At 43.5% G+C, this 22,432-nt stretch overlaps 1 protein-coding gene across 1 annotated transcript; it reads left to right on the top strand.

The window, feature by feature from the left end:
- The first annotated feature begins 15,396 nt into the window (after positions 1-15,396).
- Positions 15,397-22,049, top strand: LOC125902745 (elongation factor 1-alpha-like). Its single transcript, XM_049599337.1, has 8 exons — positions 15,397-15,421; positions 17,722-17,867; positions 17,986-18,165; positions 18,504-18,794; positions 19,363-19,513; positions 19,775-20,031; positions 20,198-20,432; positions 21,940-22,049. The coding sequence occupies exons 2-8, from the start codon at positions 17,724-17,726 to the stop codon at positions 22,047-22,049; spliced, it is 1,368 nt and encodes a 455-aa protein (XP_049455294.1). The 5' UTR covers positions 15,397-15,421; positions 17,722-17,723.
- Positions 22,050-22,432: the final 383 nt, after the last annotated feature.

Genomic DNA, 22,432 nt, shown 5'->3' with positions numbered 1-22,432 from the left:
CCCAGTCCAGTACCCAACACAGTTGCAAGTGAAAATCTTTTGATTCCCACCTTTTCTAGCTTTAGAAATAGAGTCCTTCTCTGTTCAGCATATGCTGGGCAGTGCATCATGACATGGAGCACTGATTCTGAGACTCCACAGTGTTCACACTTGCCATCTGTGTGTTTCCCCACCAATATCAACCCACTCACAAGAGCACAGTGCCCCAGTCTAAGCCTTGTCAGCTTGATGTCATCTACTCGTGGCATGCTCACTGCACTGATGGTTGGATGCCGAACAGTTTTCTCCCCCTACTGTCTCCCTCCCACTCCTGCTGCCATTGCCGATGGAGTCTTTCATAAATAATGCTACGGCACTCCATTTTCCCTAACGCCACCCTAACATCCACCTCATTCCTACCCAAACTTTCCTTGGCCGCCCTGTCTGCCATCTCATTTCCCTCTACACCTACATGTGCTGGCACCCACATGAACCCCACACTACACCCCCTCCTCTCTAGTCGAGACACCACCATCAAGATTTCCCCAACTACATCCAGTCTAGCTCTGCCCCTCCACTCCCCCCAGTGTCATCAAGGCCGAAAGTGAGTCTGTACATAAAACCACCTGTTCAAACTCCCCTTCCTCCACCCACCACAATGCCCACAGTAATGCTGTCAATTCTGCTGTGAATATTGAGATCCCGTCAGACAGCCTTCTACTTTGGTAGATGCGGACATGGGGGTCTGTGGGATTCTGGCAGCGTAGACGCGTCTTGGCGTATCACTGCCCTCCAGCGGTTAGGAGCCTCATTGTCTTCTCAAACCAGCAGCGCTCTGTTTTCTATTGTAACAGCTCTGTGTCGTGTAGAACTGTAAAACTGCTTCCGCTGGTGGTTTTCACTCTAAAAGGAAACAGAAGTCACTCCTAAGACTGTCAAAGATTTATAAACGAGTCCCTTTGATCTCTGTATCTGACACACTCTAGAAAAACATGTCTCACAGTTTCAGGTGTTCCACATTCACACAGCCCAGAGGGATGCTTCCCCACACTATACAGATACTGACTGAGCCCACAGTGACCCAACCTTAACCTGCGTATTGTGACAAAGTCTTTCCTTGTTCCTACAAAGTAAGAAGCCTGAGTCCTAACTTGAGGTGAATGGAATAAAGGTGTCTCCACTTAGTCTCCTTCTCCCACATGCCCTGCCATGCCTCCTTGATTTTCCCTTTCAGCTCCTCTCCTCCTATGAGTACAGACAGATCTATGTTTTCATTATCTAAGGTAGTCTTAGCTACAGGCCCTCTGTGAGTTCTGAGTACTGCGTCCCGTATCCACTCCCCCTGCAGGCGCCAACTGCAACTACAACTGTCACCAACATCTACAGACAGCGCCAAGTGCAGTATTACTGTCTCTGGGTCGTATCCAATCCGTCCTACAGAACCCGGCCCGTCTCATACTGTATCCACGGATTATGTCTCCCCTCCACAAACACACCTGTTTTAATTTATATTGTACCGCAGTAGCCAGAACTATAACTATAATATTATTACTTTCATTAATGTTGTTGTAAGCTACTGTCATTACCTGCATCTCTGTCTCTCTCTCTCTCTCTCTCTCTCTCTCTGTCTCATTGTGTCATACAGATTACTGTTAATTTATCATGCTGATCTGTTCTGTACGACATCTATTGCACGTCTGTCCGTCCTGGAAGAGGGATCCCTCCTCAGTTGCTCTTCCTGAGGTTTCTACCGTTTTTTTTCCCCGTTAAAGGGTTTTTTGGGGAGTTTTTCCTGATCAGCTGTGAGGGTCATAAGGACAGAGGGATGTCGTATGCTGTAAAGCCCTGTGAGGCAAATTGTGATTTGTGATATTGGGCTTTATAAATAAAATTGATTGATTGAATTACTGATAGACCGTACCCTATGAAGCCACACAATATTTCCAGATGCTCTCAGAACATAGTACCTATTAATTGTACTGCTTCACCTGACATGCACATCAGTTTTGGATTATTGAAAGCCTGATCAATAGCCAATAAATCATTCATTTTAAATGATTTCTTTGTTGCCAAAAAGTTGGACTGCCTGCTGATAACAGAGACCTGGCAGCAAGAGCAGGAATCTGTTTCAATAATTGAACTTTGTCCTCCAAACTGCTCTTTCTCCTGTGCCCCGCCGGCCTCGGGCCGTGGTGGGGGGCTAGCCATAGTCCACAGAGACTATCATTCAATGCCAACGTCACTCCAGGGAAGCAAGCAAAAAGTTCACGCATCCTTAACAGTCTCTCAGCAGAAAAATTTTCTGCCGCATTTGACTGCAGTACAGCCCATGCTCCATCACCTCATGCGGACGTAGAGTCTCTCGTTCATGTTTTCAACTCCTACTGCTCTACAATTTTATATGAAATAGTCCCCATAGTTACCCGTACCATCAGACCTGTTAACTCCTCTCCTTGGGTAAATAACCAGATCCACAGCCACAAACACAAATGTTGAAAAATAGAATGGCTTTGGAAAACCACCAAACTTAAGGTCCACCGTCTCGATCTCAAAGATCTGTTAACAGCATGCGCTGATTAAAAATGCAAGGGCTGCTTGTTTTGCTAACCTGATCACATCAAGCAGGCGAAACCCCAGAGTCTTATTCCAGACTATTAATAAAATTATCAGTCCTCCACTCCCCTCAGTCCCTGTTTCCTCCAATCAGGATTGTAATAATTTTCTGTCTTTTTTGTGAATAAGGTTGTAGCTGCTAGGGCTAGTATCACCCCCTCCGAGCTGTCCACCCAGGCAGGTTTCTCTCAGCAGTTTCTCCTCTATCACTCTGCAGGATATGACTGAGCTAGTGAGCACCATGAAATCCTCCTCCAGTCCACTAGACATCTTAGCAACGTCCTTGCTGAAAGAGGTTTGTAGCTCTGTGGGCCCCAGCTTGGTCTCCATCATTAACACCTCCCTGATCAGGCTGCGTTCCATCATTTTTCAAACAGGCTACTGTGCAGCCACTTCTCAAAAAGCCAAGCTTAGACCCCTCCACACCCAAAAACTACAGACCCATCTCCAAACTGCCGTTTATATCTAAAATCCTTGAGAAGGTAGTAGCAAACCAACTTATCTCCTTCTTGACCACCCAAGGCCTGTTAGATAAATTCCAGTCTGGCTTCCGGCAGCAGCACTCCACAGAAACAGCCCTCCTCAGAGTGTCTAATGATATCATGATGACTGCCGATGCAGGCAAATGCTCTGTACTGGTGCTATTAGACCTAAGTGCAGCATTTGATACTGTAGACCACCATATCATGCTCGACAGGCTCAGTAAGTGGGTGTCTCTGGGAGTGCTTTAAAGTGGTTCGCCTCCTACCTCAGTGAGAGAAGCTTCTCAGCAGTTGTTACTCCTTTTGTGTCTGACCCTGCTGTCCTGTCATGTGGCCTGCCTCAGGGTTCTGTTCTGGCCCCTATACTGTTCTCCCTGTATATGCTTCCCCCTGGCCGCATCATCAGTAATTTCAAAGCTGTTCCTATCACTGTTATGCAGATGATATCCAACTATACCTGTCATTTAAACCGGGTAACTTTAAAGGAATCAGCTCACTCCATGAATGTCTGTCTGCTATCAAGAACTGGATGACCAACAACTTCCTCCAACTAAACGCAGACAAGACCGAGGTTCTGATCACTGCTGATGACCCAACGGTCTCGAAGGTGATCGACCACATGGGGTCACTATCACAAAATATCAGATCTAACCTCAGGAACCTTGGAGTCGTTTTTGACCAAAACATGCTGTTTGACAAACATGTCAATTCCCTGTCCCGCTCATACTTCTTCCACCTCAGAAACCTTGCAAAACTCAGGTCCATCATCTCACACTCAGAAGTAGAAATGGCTATCCATGCATTTATTTCATCCTGGCTTGATTATTGCAATTCACTGTTCACCTGCATCAGTAAATCATCCCTGGACCGTCTACAACTTGTCTAAAATGCGGCTGCCAGATCACTCACTCGATCACACAAGTCCTGCCATATCAGCCCCATCCTAGCATCCCTGCACTGGCTTCCTGTTCATTTCAGATCCCACTTCAAAATCCTGGTCCTAACTTAGGGAGCCCTCCACAATACAGCCCCTGTTTACGTCTGTGAGCTCCTCAAACCCTACATCCCCAGCCGGTCACTTAGGTCTTCTGACCAGATGCTCCTGGTCGTGCCTCGGTCGAGACTAAATACCCGTGGTGACCGAGCCTTCCCAACCATGGCCCCAAAGTTCTGGAACTCTCTGACCCTGGATCTGAGATCCTCACCCTCTGTCCAGATTTTTACAGTGCAATTAAAGACACACCTTTTCAGGCAGGCTTTTGGACATCTGTAAACAAGTATGTAGTATGTTGTAAATAGATTGCTGTTTATGTTGCTCTGTATTTTTGTTTGTATTGCATAGTTTTATGTCTTTATATTTTATATTTTTTTATTGTGAAGCACTTTGTGACCTCCGAGCTGTGAAAGGTGCTATATAAATAAAGATTTATTTACTTACTTATTATAGAGTCCACTATTTCATTCCCCTTAACTCCAGCATGACCTGGGACCCAGCAGAACTTAACTTCACAATTGGCATTCTCAAGTCTATACAATACACACACAATCTCAGAGATAAGATCAGGCTGTGCTTTTGATTTACCTTCTCTTAAAGCTGTAAGTGCAGCTGAGGAATCACAACATATGAGCACCCTTTCTGGCTTCACATCCTCAACCCACCACAGGGCCCAGAGAATAGCCAACAGTTCTGTCACATGGACAGAACTGCCATTTGTAACACGTAGGCCAGACCAAAGATCTAACTGTGCCATGTATACCCCAAATCCTGCCCTTCCACTCGCTGGATCCCTGGACCCATCTGTGAAGATTACTAAATGTGTTTCCAGTTCATGCATGAGACACATCTGAGCACATGCAGAGGCCCCACTCTTGTCTGTCTCTTCTAAAAAGGTCAGGCTTACATTCGCTCCTGCATTAACCAGTAAGGCACTGGAATCCAGCTCTTATGAATAGAAATTATTGACTGTTCCAATCCTAGCTTGCCAGCCCACTGATTAACAGTATCAAAAAATGGCTGCCGTTTAGCCCCTCCTCCAGATTCCCATGACCCTAGTAGTATGCACTTAGCTGGACATGCTTGACCTGAGCAGCTTAATTTGACCCAGTACTGCAAACTTAGTTTAATTCTCCTTGGAGACAAGGGCCTTTCCCGCATTTCCACAAGCAAACTCATATGGGAAAGATTTAGATAAATCTTATAAAGTTTGTATCTCTTTTGTCTGAAACTTTTATGTAATGCATATGACAGTGAAACCAGATATAAGATCCTTATCAAATTTGTACAAAATGAAACTTGTATGATTTGGGTACTTATAAGAACATTATATGACAGTCATTCCACATACAATATCCTTAGTAGAAAAATGTAATATCATACTTATATGAGTTGGACAATAATCAGTGAAACTAAACTCTTGTAAGTATTATAGAAAACACTTACAGGATTTACTTGTGGTGCCACAAACATGAAACAACATAATCTGATAATAAAATTGAAGGGAAAAGCAGATGAGTTGACTGAAAGCAGGTTTTGAACATGTAATGATAATGGACTGTTAAAATGTTGATACGTTTAGCATTTTTGCAAAACCAGGCATCGTATTCTTCTCTCTAAATGAATTAATTTTCCTAAAATTATTACATGGGTAATATTGTTTAACATTTTAGGAGCAATTATATCCAATAAGTTAGGAGAAATGATTAAATCAACACAGCAAATATTCAAAATCCCTGTCGAATGTATTCAATGTAACGCAGAGATTGAAAAAGACTATTCATCCCATTCTTGTAGAAATAGTTTTAATTTTGCACGAGATCAGCAGATTACATAAGTTGCACATTTACTTAAGAAAGAAAAAATGGCAATACTTGTTCCCTTTTCACATGACCCAAGTTTATTATGGCGGTGCTTTAATAATTGTTGTACCACTTTACCACTATTCTTTGGATTGTACATCGAAATACATAAATATTGATAACATGCATTACAAAAATGTTTCACATAAGAATCAATGGACATTTTGTTCACTCTGACATGTGCCATTTCATTTTTTACATTGGTAAGTGTTGAGACATAAATGTTTCCTTTTCAGCTCAGAAACCCAAAATCAATAAGTGACAATCATTTAGTTAACATTCAGTCATTTACAGTAATACGTGTTCAATAGCCGACACACAATCGAGCTGGACTGTGGACACTGCATGTACATACATGGTCTAACTATCTGAGTAGCATTTATGGCTTTGTGAGTGCCTGTGGGAAAGTGGACAGTTGACATACAGCTCAGTTGAGTTCTGATGAGAGAACCTCTGGCTAACTTTTGCACTGTGCAACTGCCATATTTTCCTATGGCATATAAACACTGATCACCCATGTCAATAAAGTGTGAGACTGTAAAAATACTTCCATCCTTCAAAACCTTTCTTTGTTTTGTTTTGCTGTAGGTATGACCATGAACAACGCCTCCATTTACAGCAATTCTCTTGTAGTAACTCAGCACAGAGTTTGTGGGAACCTCTCTCACTCTGTGGAGAGCAGCTTGGTCACCAAGAGATATCACAAAAAAAAACTATATGTAATGGTACATATTCATATATGTTTTTATACTGGTTTTTATTAAATGACATATAATGAGCTTATATAAAGCATATAAATAAAGCATAATTCCCCTGCAAAATATATTGACTTTACATACAGAAAACATAATGGTATTTGTTCATATATGTAAAGCATATGTCTTTAAAACAGACATAGGAAAAACTGCAAAAATTATGTAACATGTATGTAAAACATACTTTGACATGTACTTTCCTTATATACCGCATACATAGATTTCACATGATTCTTAAGTAATTCTTATTATTTTCTTGTATGAAAAAAATACAAAAGTGGCCACTTTCAAGAGTAAATCATATAAGCCTTATATGATGCACAATACATAAACATAAACATAAACTGAAGGTGATGGAACTTCTTATAAGTTTATTCTATTTCTTTTCCACAAGCAAAGCAGAGATCGGTGAGGTTCTAAAAGCCTCAGAGCAGAGTCTCAGTGCCCTGGCCTGAATCACATCTAATTTGTTAAGCACTGATTCGGAAGCTGATTCGATTTTTCAATTTCAATTCAATTCAATTTTATTTATAAAGCCCAATATCACAAATCACAATTTGCCTCACAGGGCTTTACAGCATACGACATCCCTCTGTCTTTAGGACCCTCACAGCTGATCAGGAAAAACTCCCCAAAAAACCCTTTAACGGGGAAAAAACGGTAGAAACCTCAGGAAGAGCAACTGAGGAGGGATCCCTCTTCCAGGACGGACAGACATGCAATAGATGTCGTACAGAACAGATCAACATGATAAATTAACAGTAATCTGTATGACACAATGAGACAGAGAGAGAGAGAGAGAGAGAGAGAGAGAGAGAGAGAGATGCAGGTAATGACAGTAGCTTACAACAACATTATTGAAAGTAATAATATTATAGTTATAGTTCTGGCTACTGCGGTACAATATGTTGAAAGTATGTATTAATACCTGGCAGTATACATGTGTGACAATAATCATATGTGTATAATAACAGAAGAAGTATGACTAATGACTAATGATGGCAGCAGCAGGAGGCATCTGGCAGGACCACGGCAGCAGCACAACCACACACGTCACGCTGTCCAGGCACCGCTGTGATATGAGTTAATCTGAGAGACAGTGGAGCACAAAGGCTCCGGAGAAGAAGCCGAGTTAGTGACATGCAGAATGGCCGAGTTAGCAAGATGCAGTAATAGAATACGAGAGAGAGAGAGAGAGAGAGAGAAGGAGAGAGGGTGCCCGGTGTATTATAGGGGGGTCCTCCGGCAGACTAGGCCTAAGTCAGCCTAACTAGGGGCTGGTACAGGGCAAGCCTGAGCCAGCCCTAACTATAAGCTTTATCAAAGAGGAAAGTCTTAAGTCTAGTCTTAAATGTGGAGACGGTGTCTGCCTCCCGGACCGTAACAGGAAGATGATTCCACAGGAGAGGAGCCTGATAGCTGAAGGCTCTGGCTCCTGATCTACTTTTGGAGACTTTAGGGACCACGAGTAACCCTGTGTTCTCAGAGCGCAGTGTTCTGGTGGGATAATATGGCACTATGAGCTCTCTAAGATATGACGGAGCTTGACCATTTAGAGCTTTATAAGTTAACAGTAGGATTTTAAATTCAATTCTGGATTTTACAGGGAGCCAGTGCAGAGAAGCTAAAACAGGAGAAATATGATCTCGTTTCTTAGTTCCTGTTAGTACACGTGCTGCTGCATTCTGAATTAGCTGGAGAGTTTTTAAGGACTTACTAGAGCTACCTGATAATAGAGAGTTACAGTAATCCAGCCTTGAGGTAACAAAAGCATGGACCAATTTTTCTGCATCTTTTCGGGTCAGGATAGGGTGACTATGTCATCAGATAAAGAGTCTCTGAGTTGTTTGGGGCCAAGAACAATAACTTCAGTTTTGTCTGAATTTAACATCAGGAAATTGGTGCTCATCCAGGTTTTTATGTCTTTAAGGCAGTTATGGAGTTTAGTTAATTGATTACTTTCTTCTGGCTTCATCGATAAATACAACTGAGTATCATCCGCATAACAATGGAAATTTATAGAGTGATTTCTAATGATGTTACCTAAAGGAAGCATATATAGAGTAAACAGGATTGGTCCGAGCACAGAACTCATGGAACTCCAAAACAAACTTTGGTACGTAAGGACGATTCATTATGAACGTCAACAAACTGAAAACGATCAGATAAATAAGATTTAAACCAGCTCAGTGCAGAACCTTTTAGGCCAATTAAGTGATCCAGTCTCTGCAGTAGAATTTGATGGTCAATTGTGTCAAATGCCGCACTAAGATCTAATAAAACAAGTACAGAGACGAGTCCTTTGTCTGAAGCAATCAGAAGGTCATTTGTAATTTTAACTAGTGCTGTCTCAGTGCTATGATGCACTCTAAATCCTGACTGAAATTCCTCAAATAGATTATTATCATGGAGAAAATCACACAGCTGGTCTGCGACTACTTTCTCAAGGATCTTTGACATAAAGGGAAGATTAGATATTGGTCTATAGTTGGCTAACACCTCTGGATCCAGGGTGGGCTTTTTTAGTAGAGGTTTAATTACAGCTATCTTAAAAGACTGTGGTACATAGCCTGTTAATAAGCATATATTGATCATATCTAATATATGAGTGTTAACTAAAGGAAAGACCTCCTTAAGTAGCCTAGTTGGGATGGGGTCTAAGAGACACGTTGATGATTTAGATGAAGAAATCAATACGGTCAATTCTTGAAGAGAAATTGGGGAGAAGCAATCTAAATATATATTAGGTTTTACAGCTGTGTTTGAGGTTAGATAGGTACTATCTGAGGACAGGAGGTCATGAATTTTGCCTCTAATAGTTAGAATTTTGTCATTAAAAAAGCTCATAAAATCATTACTGCTAAGGGCTAAAGGAATACAAGGCTCAATAGAGCTTTGACTCTCAGTCAGCCTGGCTACAGTGCTGAAAAGAAACCTGGGGTTGTTCTTATTGTCTTCTATTAATGCTGAGTAATAGTTTGCTCTGGCATTGCGGAGGCCCCTCTTATAAGTTTTGAGACTGTCTGTCCAGATTAAACGAGATTCTTCCAGTTTGGTTAATCGCCAATTCCTTTCAAATTTTTGCGATATTTGTTTTAACTTACGGGTTTGAGAGTTATACCAAGGAGCGAACTTCTTTTCAACTTCTTCTTTTCAAGAGGAGCTACAGAGTCAAGTGCTGTTCGCAGCGAGCCTACAGAGCTATCGACAAAATGATCAAAGTCAGTACGGGAAACCTCTGTTACTGAGGGACTTGGTATTGAATTTAATGACGAAGTAATCTTTTCCTTAAATTTTGCGACAGCACTATCTGATAAACATCTAGTATATAGTAATCAGATAATGATCCGATAGCGAGGGATTACCATGGGGTACCATTTTCTATTTCCACTGTCTCAGAGCTTTCCCCCTAACACTTACTTGAATCGATCTTTTCTTCAGAAACTCTTGGATCCAATTAAGGAGGTGTTCACAGGACTAACATTAGCAAAACTCCAATCCAACTTATTACACTGGTTAACTAACATAAACTCATTTCTCTTCCTACCACTCACCTCCCCAAGACTATCAGAGCTATGCACTTCCTGGAAAGACTCCGCACATGTCAGCCTTGTCTGTGTTGGTAACTGCCTCCACCTCCCCTTTTTTTAACACTGGCATAGATCTTTTTTTGCAACTCCCTGACATTCTACGCACAGCTGACCACAGGTCCCTTACTGGGGTCTCAGGTCCTAATGTTCCACAGAACCTCCTCCAACAGTTCATTTTTGCATTCCTTATTACTTTCCTTGCTATTTACCTTGTTTTTTTTATATTCTACAGCATGACTTATGATTGGGTGCCTTCTTAATTGTCTATACGCTTTATTCCTATTTCTTACGGCTACATCACAGTCCTTGTTCCACCAAGGGACCAATGCATGGGACTTGGGGCTCTGTTTCATGGGAACAGTACACTGGGCTGCTTTATGGATCATTTCTCTCAGGGAAGTGTTCCAAGAATCCACTGAGCCATCACTGTCTACTTCACTAACTAACCTTTGGGCTTTCAGTTGAAAGCCTTCCCAGTCAGCCCAAGAGAAATTATACCTGACACCCTGATCCTCCACTTCAACTCTCAATTCTCTACCAAACCGACAAAGAATTGGAAAATGATCACTGCCCATAGTGTACCTATCTACAGTAATACACCCCATTCTCCTACTCTGGCTAAATTAGATGAAGCAAACAATAAGTCAATATGACTACATGTGTTACTTAAAATATGGAACCTAGTAGGCCTCCCGTCATTTATCATAACCAAATCATTCTTATCTATAAATCTATCTTTTATTAGTGCCCCATAAGGGGTTATGAGCATTATAATCCCCCACCCATATACTAGGACCCTTGATCTGCACCATTATCCCATCTAAATCAGACAAAATTAAGCGTTCACAGGGATTATACAAATTCACCACAGTTATTGAGCTGCTGCTATAACCACAATTCCACAGCCACACCCTCAAGATTAGTGTACAGCTCAAGCTTTCTATATTGAAGTCCATTTGTAATAACTGTTGCACACCCTCCACCCGATTTATCAGGCCTGTCCTTCCTCAAACACTCATATCCTGGAATTACAAAATCAAGACAGGGATCAACCAAGTTTCCTGAATACATATCAGTTCTGGCGTATCTTTAAATGCAGCAACAAACCTCTTCAATTCCTGTCCATTCGCTATCAAGCTCCAAGCATTCCATTGTAAGATATAAAACATTAGAATACTAATAACCAGCATCATCAGACTCCACGGACAACTCACTGACTCTGGACCTCACTCCCTGTGAATTATCAATCAATCAATCAATCAATCAATCAATTTTATTTATAAAGCCCAATATCACAAATCACAATTTGCCTCACAGGGCTTTACAGCATACGACATCCCTCTGTCCTTATGACCCTCACAGCTGATCAGGAAAAACTCCCCAAAAAACCCTTTAACGGGGAAAAAACGGTAGAAACCTCAGGAAGAGCAACTGAGGAGGGATCCCTCTTCCAGGACGGACAGACGTGCAATAGATGTCGGGAGCCGCGAAACGAGCTACAACGGTAACGGGGGCAAATGTGTCCCATATAAGCTTGCGCATTAAAAGTGCTTTTTTTGGGTCCATGTCATTGGTCCGACAGCCCGTTGGTCAGACGGTCCACGGTGCTGAACGGCTCCTGGCGGGCGTATTTCTACCTTGATGGTGCGCCGCGACCGGCTCTGGGTCAGCTGGGAAAGGCTTGAGGCGGAGCAGGCTCACGGCTTATGTGTTTGCCACTTTCTTTTTCATTTTAACCCACACCATGATCTTTTCCTGACCCTAACCAAGTGGTTTTTGTGCCTAAACCTAACCAGACCTTAACCACAGGGCATCATGATGATTTCGGAACGGACTTCAGAGCAATGAGTTTAATATGGTCGGAACAATGGGATGTCGGATCAACGGGCAGTTCCCCTTTTTTTCACCACTGACCGGTTCAGATCGCCAATGCTATCTCTGTAAATAGCATAGTAAACGTTGCCCTTACCTCCGGGCTGTGCGTGACGTCATCTCGATGGTCTGCAAGGCGCAGTGTCTGGACAGGAGTGTTAACATCCATTTGTAGCACAACTAGCCACAACTTCAGCATCTCGCCGTCCGACAAAGGCAGCCTCTGAAAGCTGTACGGGGTGTTGCGCAACATCCTGTTCTTGCAATTCGGATAAGCACAAACACGAACCATTGTTTTCAATCGATGCAGTAAAACTCTCAACTGTACTCCAGGACAACCAGCGCCACTCTAAGGGGCGCTCTGCATGGCTCCTCTGTTTTCTTCCGGCGACAAGCAAAGCTCTCGCGAGATGACGTCACACAGCCCAGAGGTAAAGGAAACGCTTAGTATGCTGTTTACAGAGATAGCACTGGTGATCTGAACCGGTCAGTGGCGAGAAAAAAAAGCACTTTTAATGCGCAAACTTATACGGGACGCATCAGAAAACTGACAGATCCGTAAATGGTTTGAGCAAGTTATGTCTGCCATAATCAGGGATGGGAAATGTCACTGAAAGGCACATACAACAATTTGCTTTAAAAAACAAAATGCCCCAAGTGGTGAAAAGGCGGCTTTTTAAAAAAAAAAAAATATTTAGCATCGTATTTTTTTCTAAACAAAGAAAAGCTCATTTTAGCCCTGAAGTGGTTCAGAATGTATCATTTTACCAACAAAGTTAACTTCAAATTTATATTATTTGTATTATTCTATTGTAACAACAGATTTATGTTCTCATCATAAATAGACAACATATCACATGATTCACATGTGTTTCCTATGTATTTTCTTAGTATACAGAAATATATAAAGTACCACAGATCTTATAATCTGATAGAGGCACAGATCAGTGAATACTAGAAAGACTGACGCTAAAAACATTCACAGGTCTAAAAGTATGAATGTATTCACATACATGACTCTCACACTCTTATCTACATGCACAACATAGAAAAATAGCTAAAAAAATATTTTTTTACAAAGAACAGAGAAATCTTTTTATAAATGATCCTGAGATGTGGTGATGGTTTATTTCTACCAGTCACTCTTTTTATATCTCCATCTTAATTAATGAAAAAATGTACAAGAAAATACTTTGACTTTTTTTTAACATATCTCAATCAATGACGATGGTGTTACTAATCACTTTCAAATTGATTAATTTATTTAACAAGTCACTGACAATAACTTCTGTGGCAGCTCAGCATGAGTTTTGAATATATCACCTGACCCTTTATATAGCACATATGAGCTACCTGACACTCTGAGGTGTTGGCTCTCCCTGCCTCGCCCTCTCTATAACATCCGGTGCCAGCTGAACTTCATCTGATCTCTGATATGAAAGCAGCTGACATCAATAAGGTATAGTTAGAAAAATACTGATGGGAAAGCCAAGAACAAGTGAAATCCCACAGACAGACTAACTCCTTTCTAGATATTGGAGGTGTGCACTGGTTTTCAGGTTACATGGATTGGAACAATCATGTTGTTTTACAAACACCTTAAATATTTAGTGTCAAAGCGCTTTTTTCCGTTGTTGGAAAGTCTGTCATATTTTCGCCAGCCAACGTTAGTAACGTGACATGACGCTTTGTTGCGCTTTCAAAATAAAAGCAAGTGACTTAGAGATTTCAAAATAAAATATTTTTCTCCTCTGCGGTAAAATTTTTGGATGGGACAAATGCGCCTGTGTCCAATATCGGAGGGGACACGCAAGCACACACACATGAACGCAGTGCCCATGTCTCACGCTCTCGTGCAAGAGCGCACACGTGAACTGTGAGGCCGTCCCTTCAGTCTGAGACACTGTGAGACACTGTGAGACACTGTGAGGCCGTCCCTTCAGTCTGAGACACTGTGAGACACTGTGAGGCTGTCCCTTCAGTCTGAGACACTGTGAGACACTGTGAGACACTGTGAGACTGTCCCCTCTGAGGACAGAAACAACAAACAGCAGCACAAAGAATCAAATCGTGTTATTGATGACATCATTCCTGAGAAACGTCATGAACAGCAGAGACAAACTGGTTCAGACTGGGAAACCAGTCTGAACCAGTTTGTCTCTGACATTTAAAAGAGGCCTCTAGGACATAAAACGGCAGGCGTAACTTCAGGACCCGATGAGGGGCAGTGAAGGCACCACCAGCCTTACACCCAACACATCATTAATAAAGTCCCAGTGTAAACTTAAGTTAAGTTAAGTTAAGTTAAGTTAAGTGTGTCGGATGCAGAGCTCTGCTGCTGTGTTAACGTGGACATGTCCTTTAAGGTGGAGTTTTGACAGTGTGATGGACAGTGAGTTTCAGGAGCGTCCTCAGGCTTCAGGCTGACTGTTGTCACCACACACACACACACACACACACACACACACACACAAAGAAGCAGGGCAGTTATACCTGTTAGGACCACCCCCACCCCCACGTCCCCAGGGTCTATAACAGGTCCTGACAAGGCGAGGACAGCTTGTGTTGGTTAACATGCCAAAGACAGAGACATCTGCAGACAGTCACACAGACATTAAAGGACTCCAGGATTAATCTAACCACACACCCTTATCTTAAAAAACACTTATAATTCAAAAGCCCACCTCCACCTTAAATGTCCACCTGGAGACAACATGACCAACTGTCTTCTTTCAGTGTGTAACAACATGAAACATCCTGTGACAACGCTGAGAGAGACGTGATGTCTGTGAACTGCTCGGCCCTTTGGTGGGTGGAGGTTTAAGGCTGTTTTAAGGCCTTTTTTAAGGTGTCACATTCCATCACGTTTTTATGCACTAAGGTTAAAGATACACACACAGTGTTAGTGTGTTTGTGTGTGTGTGTGTGTGTGGTAGGCAGAGTTGTGCTGCTTTTAAAGAAAAGCTTTTTGTCTTGTAAACTTCGGCGTCGCCGGTTTCTGAGCTGCAGGCCGTGAGCCAATCAGCATCCACCAGCAGGATCTGTGTGTCAGGACAGACAGACAGACCCTGCCAGGTGGTCCGTCCTGTTCAGGATAGTAATTACCTGCAGAGGGGGCGGGCTGAGACGGCTGCGAGGCGACAGCAGCCGTGCTGTGATTGGCTGCAGGCCGTGGCTGGTTGGTGTGTATAAAAGTGGGCAGAGGTGAAGCATCCTCCTCTTCATCTTCACACTCGTCCACCTGAAGCGTCGTCCTCCAGAGACCTGAGACACAGTAAGACACACTTTGATCTTTATCTGGACATCAGACTGTTTTTATTTGTTTCATCTGTAAAAATGTTTCCTTCAGTTCAAAGGCTGTTCTCAGAGAACGCCGCCGCCTGGATCTGACGTATATTAGAGTACTGTCGTTTATATATAAAATATGTTCATGTTAAAATACAGTCATGTATGAAAGATGTTAATATATGACACGTTAATGTATGAAACATGTTAATGTATGACACATGTTAATGTATGACACATGTTAATGTATGAAACATGTTAATATATGACACGTTAATGTATGAAACATGTTAATGTATGACACATGTTAATGTATGACACATGTTAATGTATGAAACATGTTAATATATGACACGTTAATGTATGAAACATGTTAATGTATGAAACATGTTAATATATGACACGTTAATGTATGAAACATGTTAATGTATGAAACATGTTAATGTATGACACATGTTAATGTGTAAGATGAATACAAAGATTAAGATAAAGAAGCTTTGAGGGAGAACATGTGCTCTGACACACAGAACACACACATGAAGGAGAGAACATGTGATGTAAGGAGGTTGTGGCGTGGCGGTAGGGCCGGATGAACCAGTCTCAGGCCCTCCGAGGGGAAATGAGTCGAGGGGCCCCTGCTGTCCCTCCCCCACCTTCTAACTGGGCGGAGGACATCGTTTGGAGCAGGATCATCGTCCTGTTTGTTCTCCAGAGACAAAGACTCTTAATGTGGAGTAGAAGCCCTTAACCCTTAATTCCTCCAGAAAACACCTTTATCTAAGCGTGAGATGTGGAAACATCTGGAGTCCTTTAAGGGACAGACATGTAGAGACGTCCTGAAGACTCAGATGAAACTAAGGGACAAAGTTTAGTCGTGAAGAAGGTCAGATACTGTATATTTTAGGTATTTTTAAGAGGTTAAATGTTCTTACACTTTAATCTAAAATATTCCTTAACGTTCACTTTTATCAGTTTACGTCTCATTTTCTGTGTCAGTTCGTATTTACCCTTAAAAACCCCTTAAATTATTCTTAACACTTTATTATCCATCACAAATCAAACATTTGTCAGACTGATGACATTATGGTGGTTATTAAGGGCTTTTCAGATTAAGGATTAAGGTGTTTTAAAGGAGTTTCCAGTTAAGGACAAATGGCAGCCTTCTGACAAACTGAGATGAAGATTTGTTTAAGATGCTTAATTAAGAGTTAGTTAAGGGGATTTTTCAAGGTTATTGGTGCATGATGGACAGAAAATACCTTAATATTTCAGAGTCCATTAATTATCCACTTATTTTAAAATAACTTGATGACATCATCATGAAAATTCATTGAAGTCCCTTCCTGTTCGGTCTGAGGCTGGCGCTGCATTCACTGCCCCTCGTCAACTTGTAAAGTCAAACGTCTGCCATTTAATGAGCAGTAGGCCTACACACACACACACACACACACACACACACACAGCAGTACTTTTTTTTACTTCACTACATTTGACTGATGGCTTTAGTTACTTTACACATGAATAATAAAATTTATGACGTGAAGTTCTCATCGCTCCGTTATCAGTGTTGGGACACTTAAGTTTAAGTTTATTTCCTTTATTAATCCCCCTGAGGGGAAATTCAGTGTTTTCACTCTTGTTTGTCAGTTACACACAGGTCTGAAAGACACACACAGGACCTATACATGCACAAAGTGGAGAGATGTCAGAGTGAGGGGGCTGCCCTTTGGTCAGGCACCCTGAGCGGTTGGGGGTTCGGTGCTTTGCTCAAGGGCACCTCGGCAGTGCCCATTAGGTGAACTGGCACCTCTCCAGCCACCAGTCCACACTCCATATTTTTGGTCCGGACAGGGACTCGAACAGGCGACCCTCCGGTTCCCAACCCAAGTCCCTATGGACTGAGCTACTGCCGCCCCAGTTACTTTTGAAATGTAATAGATTACATATTACTGGTTATAGCTGATGGAAGTGTTGTAATGAACTGATCAAAGTCATGTAGCTGATTACTGCTAGTGAGTAACAGACATGTTAAAGTTGCACTTTAAACTCAGACCATCTTTTATTCTATGAATCAGCTCTTGTTACTTTAAGTACTCCCATTACTTTAATACTCTCGTTACTTTAAGTATTTTCATTACTTTAAGTACTCCCATTACTTTAATACTCTCATTACTGTAAGTACTCTCATTACCTCAGGTACTTTCAGTAGGCTAGTCTTATTACTAAACATTCTCTCAATACTTTAATAGTAATGTGTGTGTGTGTGTGTGTGTGTGTGTGTGTGTGTAGTCATGGCTAAGGAGAAAGTTCACATCAACATCGTGGTCATCGGCCATGTGGATTCTGGGAAATCAACCTCGACAGGTCACCTGATCTACAAATGTGGCGGCATCGACAAGAGGACCATCGAGAAGTTTGAGAAGGAGGCGCAGGAGGTCAGTACTACACACTGATACACATTGTACTACACACTTGTCTACACAGTCACAGAAATAGTGAATAGTGTGTCAGTGAGCTGTCCAGGCATCTGATTGGCTGTTGCTATGGTTACAGATGGGGAAGGGCTCCTTTAAGTACGCCTGGGTGATGGACAAGCTGAAGTCGGAGCGGGAGCGCGGCATCACCATCGACATCGCGCTCTGGAAGTTTGAGACCGAAAAATATTACGTCACTGTCATCGATGCGCCGGGACACCGTGACTTCATCAAGAACATGATAACTGGAACCTCCCAGGTCCCGCCCACTTCCTTTGATGTCACAATTCCTGTTACAGGAGGCTAGGCTAACACTTTAGCGATGCTTCAGTGATGCTATGCTAACATCTTAGCATAGAGTATGTTCAGTGATGCTATGCTAACACCTTAGCATAGAGTATGTTCAGTGATGCTATGCTAACACCTTAGCATAGAGTACGTTCAGTGATGCTATGTCAACACTGTAGCATAGACTATGTTCCATGATGTTATGCTAACACTTTAGCACAGAGTATGTTCAGTGATGCTAGGCGCCATGCTAACTGTTTCTGAAACAGGAAGTTTATGTTGCTGATGTCACTGATGATGTCACTGCAGGCTGACTGTGCTGTGCTGATTGTGGCGGCGGGGAAGGGAGAGTTCGAGGCAGGAATCTCTAAAGAAGGTCAGACGCGTGAACACGCTCTGCTAGCGTACACGCTGGGCGTCAAACAGATGATTGTTGGCGTAAACAAGATGGACTCCGCCCAATTTTCCGAGTCTCGCTTCAATGAAGTGGTGAAGGAGGTCTCAGCCTACCTAAAGAAGGTCGGATACAACCCAAAGGCCGTGGCGTTCGTCCCCATCAGTGGCTTCCATGGAGACAACATGCTGGAACCCTCAGAGAACGTAAGGGAACATCACTACTTAATTACCCCTTAATTTTCCCCTTAAAACACAGCAAACACCTGCAGCTCCACATCACCACACAGCTTAGTCCAGAGAGACGGAAAGAGCGTGAAGGAGGTCAGAATCATCTGAGAGGTGACTCAGGAGTAAGTGAACAGTGACTCAGCAGTAGGTGAACAGTGACTCAGCAGTAGGTGAACAGGGACTCAGCATTAGGTGAACAGTGACTCAGCAGTAACAATGACTGAGCAGTAAGGAAACAGTGACTCAGCAGTAGCTGGACAGTGACTCAGCAGTAAGTGAACAGTGACTCGGCGGAGTGTGTGTGTCTAATCACGCTTGTGCATGTGAAAACAAATGAACTCGATACAGCCGAGGTTAAAACTCCACAGCAAACTGTTAGTGCGAAAAAATGGACCTCTTTAAAAACAGTATTTCAGAAACACCATCACTGAGCCGGGAAGTCCGAGTCATCGGCACTGGTAACGGGACACACATGTGGTGAGACGACTGTGACTTGGTAAATGTAGGTTTAAGGTAAAAGTTAAGGGGTTCTGCCTGTCCACAGATGCCATGGTATAAAGGATGGAGTATCAGCAGGAAAGAAGGAGATGCCTCTGGAAAGACTCTCTTTCAAGCACTGGACTCCATCCTCCCTCCTGAACGACCCACCAAGAAGCCTCTGAGGCTCCCCCTGCAGGACGTCTACAAGATTGGAGGTAACTATGTTCACTCCTGTACTGCACCTCACAGGTAGGCCCACCTGTACTGTACCACACTATTCTTCTCAGGTAGGCCCACCTGTACTCATCATGATGTGCCACATGTAGAGACGTTGAGAGGACTCTTGTTGCTGAGTCCTGTGTTCAATTCAGTTCAATTTTATTTATAAAGCCCAATATCACAAATCACAATTTGCCTCACAGGGCTTTACAGCATACGACATCCCTCTGTCCTTATGACCCTATCTGTGTTCTCAGGTATCGGGACGGTGCCTGTGGGTCGAGTGGAGACTGGGATCCTGAAGCCCGGCATGGTGGTGACGTTTGCACCACCAAATCTGACCACAGAGGTGAAGTCAGTGGAGATGCACCACGAGGCACTGACAGAGGCTCTGCCCGGGGACAACGTTGGCTTCAACGTCAAAAACCTGTCCATCAGAGACATCAAGCGAGGGAACGTAGTCGGAGACAGTAAAAATGACCCACCGCGAGCAGCTTCCTCCTTCAAAGCTCAGGTCAGTCATCGTCCGTCTGTCTGTCGAGGGTTTGATTCCTCAGCCCTGTCTCTACCAGGGTGTCTTTCAAGTGCTTTTATTTTGAAAGATGAATCTGCCGTTTCAGATTTGTCCCATGAACAGAGATGCAAAGTTGAAATGATGACGTGATGTTTCCTGTGGTCAGGTGATCATGATGAACCACCCTGGGGAGATCCACGCAGGTTACGCTCCAGTGGTCGACTGCCACACTGCCCACATCGCCTGTAAGTTTGCAGAGCTGTTGGAGAAAATGGACCGGCGCAGTGGAAAGACGTTAGAGGAAAACCCCAAAATGCTAAAAAGTGGAGACGCTGCCATGGTCCTGATGGTTCCATCCAAACCGATGGTGGTGGAGACATTCAGCGTTTACGCCCCGCTGGGTGAGTAAAGGGTTAAAGTGATCAGCTGTTTTATCTGCAGCGTCTAACACACCTTCATCCATCAGTCTGTTCATCATCCGTCAGCTCACGTCTGGTCTCACCAATCAGGGCCAATCAGGGCCAATCAGGGCCAACCAGGTCCAATCAGGGCCAATCAGGGCCAACCATGTCCAATCAGGGCCAGTCAGGTCCAATCAGGTTCAACCATGTCCATTCAGGGCCAACCAGGTCCAATCAGGGCCAACCAGGTCCAATCAGGGCCAATCAGGGCCAACCAGGTCCAATCAGGTTCAACCATGTCCAATCAGGGCCAATCAGGGCCAACCAGGTCCAATCAGGGCCAATCAGGGCCAACCATGTCCAATCAGGGCCAATCAGGGCCAACCATGTCCAATCAGGGCCAATCAGGTCCAATCAGGTTCAACCATGTCCATTCAGGGCCAACCAGGTCCAATCAGGGCCAACCAGGTCCAATCAGGGCCAACCAGGTCCAATCAGGTTCAACCATGTCCAATCAGGGCCAATCAGGGCCAACCAGGTCCAATCAGGGCCAACCAGGTCCAATCAGGGTCAACCAGGTCCAATCAGGTTCAACCATGTCCAATCAGGGCCAACCAGGTCCAATCAGGGCCAATCAGGTTCAACCATGTCCAATCAGGGTCAACCAGGTCCAATCAGGGCCAATCAGGGTCAACCATGTCCAATCAGGTCCAATCAGGGCCAACCAGGTCCAATCAGGGCCAACCAGGTCCAATCAGGTCCGACCATGTCCAATCAGGTCTGACCATGTCCAATCAGGTCCGACCATGTCCAATCAAGTCTGACCAGGTCCAATCAGGTCTAATCAGGGCCAACCAGGACCAGTCAGGTCCAATCAGGTCCGACCATGTCCAATCAGGTCTGACCAGGTCCAATCAGGTCTAATCAGGGCCAACCAGGACCAGTCAGGTCCAATCAGGTCTGACCAGGTCCAATCAGGGCCAACCAGGACCAGTCAGGTCCAATCAGGTCTAATCAGGGCCAGCCAGGACCAGTCAGGTCCAATCAGGTCTGACCAGGTCCAATCAGGGCCAACCAGGACCAGTCAGGTCCAATCAGGTCTGACCAGGTCCAATCAGGGTCCAAAGTCAAAAAGCTTTCACTGAACTTCAACATCAAGAGTCAAAGTCTAGACTTGGGGCATCGGTAGCTTCTTGCCGGCGCCCCATATATAGAGGTGATGCCTCGCTGTGGTGGTTGTGAGTTCGATTCTGGCGTGCAACCCTTTGCTACATGTCGTCCCCTACACCCTACACGTCGTTATTAATATCATAAATCTACTGATCAACATTATTTATTTATCATTAATATTATGTCATAAATACTGTTCTGTGTGGTTCCATCATTCTCTAATGTCATTAACTAACGATATGATAATGATCCTATCATGATGATGACACGACCATCACAATGTCATAATGATGTCATAATGATAATCATTTAATAACTGATTCATTCTCTCTGTCAGGTCGTTTTGCGATTCGTGACATGAAGCAGACGGTGGCGGTGGGTGTGATTAAGGAAGTGAGCAAGGAGGAGCCCACCACAAAGGCCACCAAGTCAGCATCAAAGAAGTGATGTCACTTCCTGTCGGCCATGTTTACTGTCTCAATCAATCAGTTAACAAATCATCAATAAAATCTCATGAGCACGTGAGGCATGTGTCTGTGTTTCATTGGTTGATCTGCTGCATGTGATTCATCCAACGCCTGTAACCATGGAAACCTGCACCTGACAGCTGTCACCACTTGTTTTGAACAGTTGAAGAAGTGAGGTCAGATGACCACGTTGTTTTTTCCTGTTCTGACAAGACAGGAAGTTGATTGTGTGTGCGTTGGTACATTTATATGATACATAGTGAGGACCCAAAAATATATTTTAGCAACAAAGTGAGGACATTTTTTGGGGGGGGGGGGTTCTGTGGTGTGACCCTCCCTGACTGACCAGTGGACAATCCATGT

The sequence above is a fragment of the Epinephelus fuscoguttatus genome, linkage group LG15 (assembly GCF_011397635.1).
Source record: "Epinephelus fuscoguttatus linkage group LG15, E.fuscoguttatus.final_Chr_v1".
In the NCBI taxonomy this organism is placed as follows: Eukaryota; Metazoa; Chordata; class Actinopteri; order Perciformes; family Serranidae; genus Epinephelus; species Epinephelus fuscoguttatus.
The sequence above is the reverse complement of the archived record's forward strand: the minus strand, read 5'-3'. Positions and strand labels throughout refer to the sequence as shown.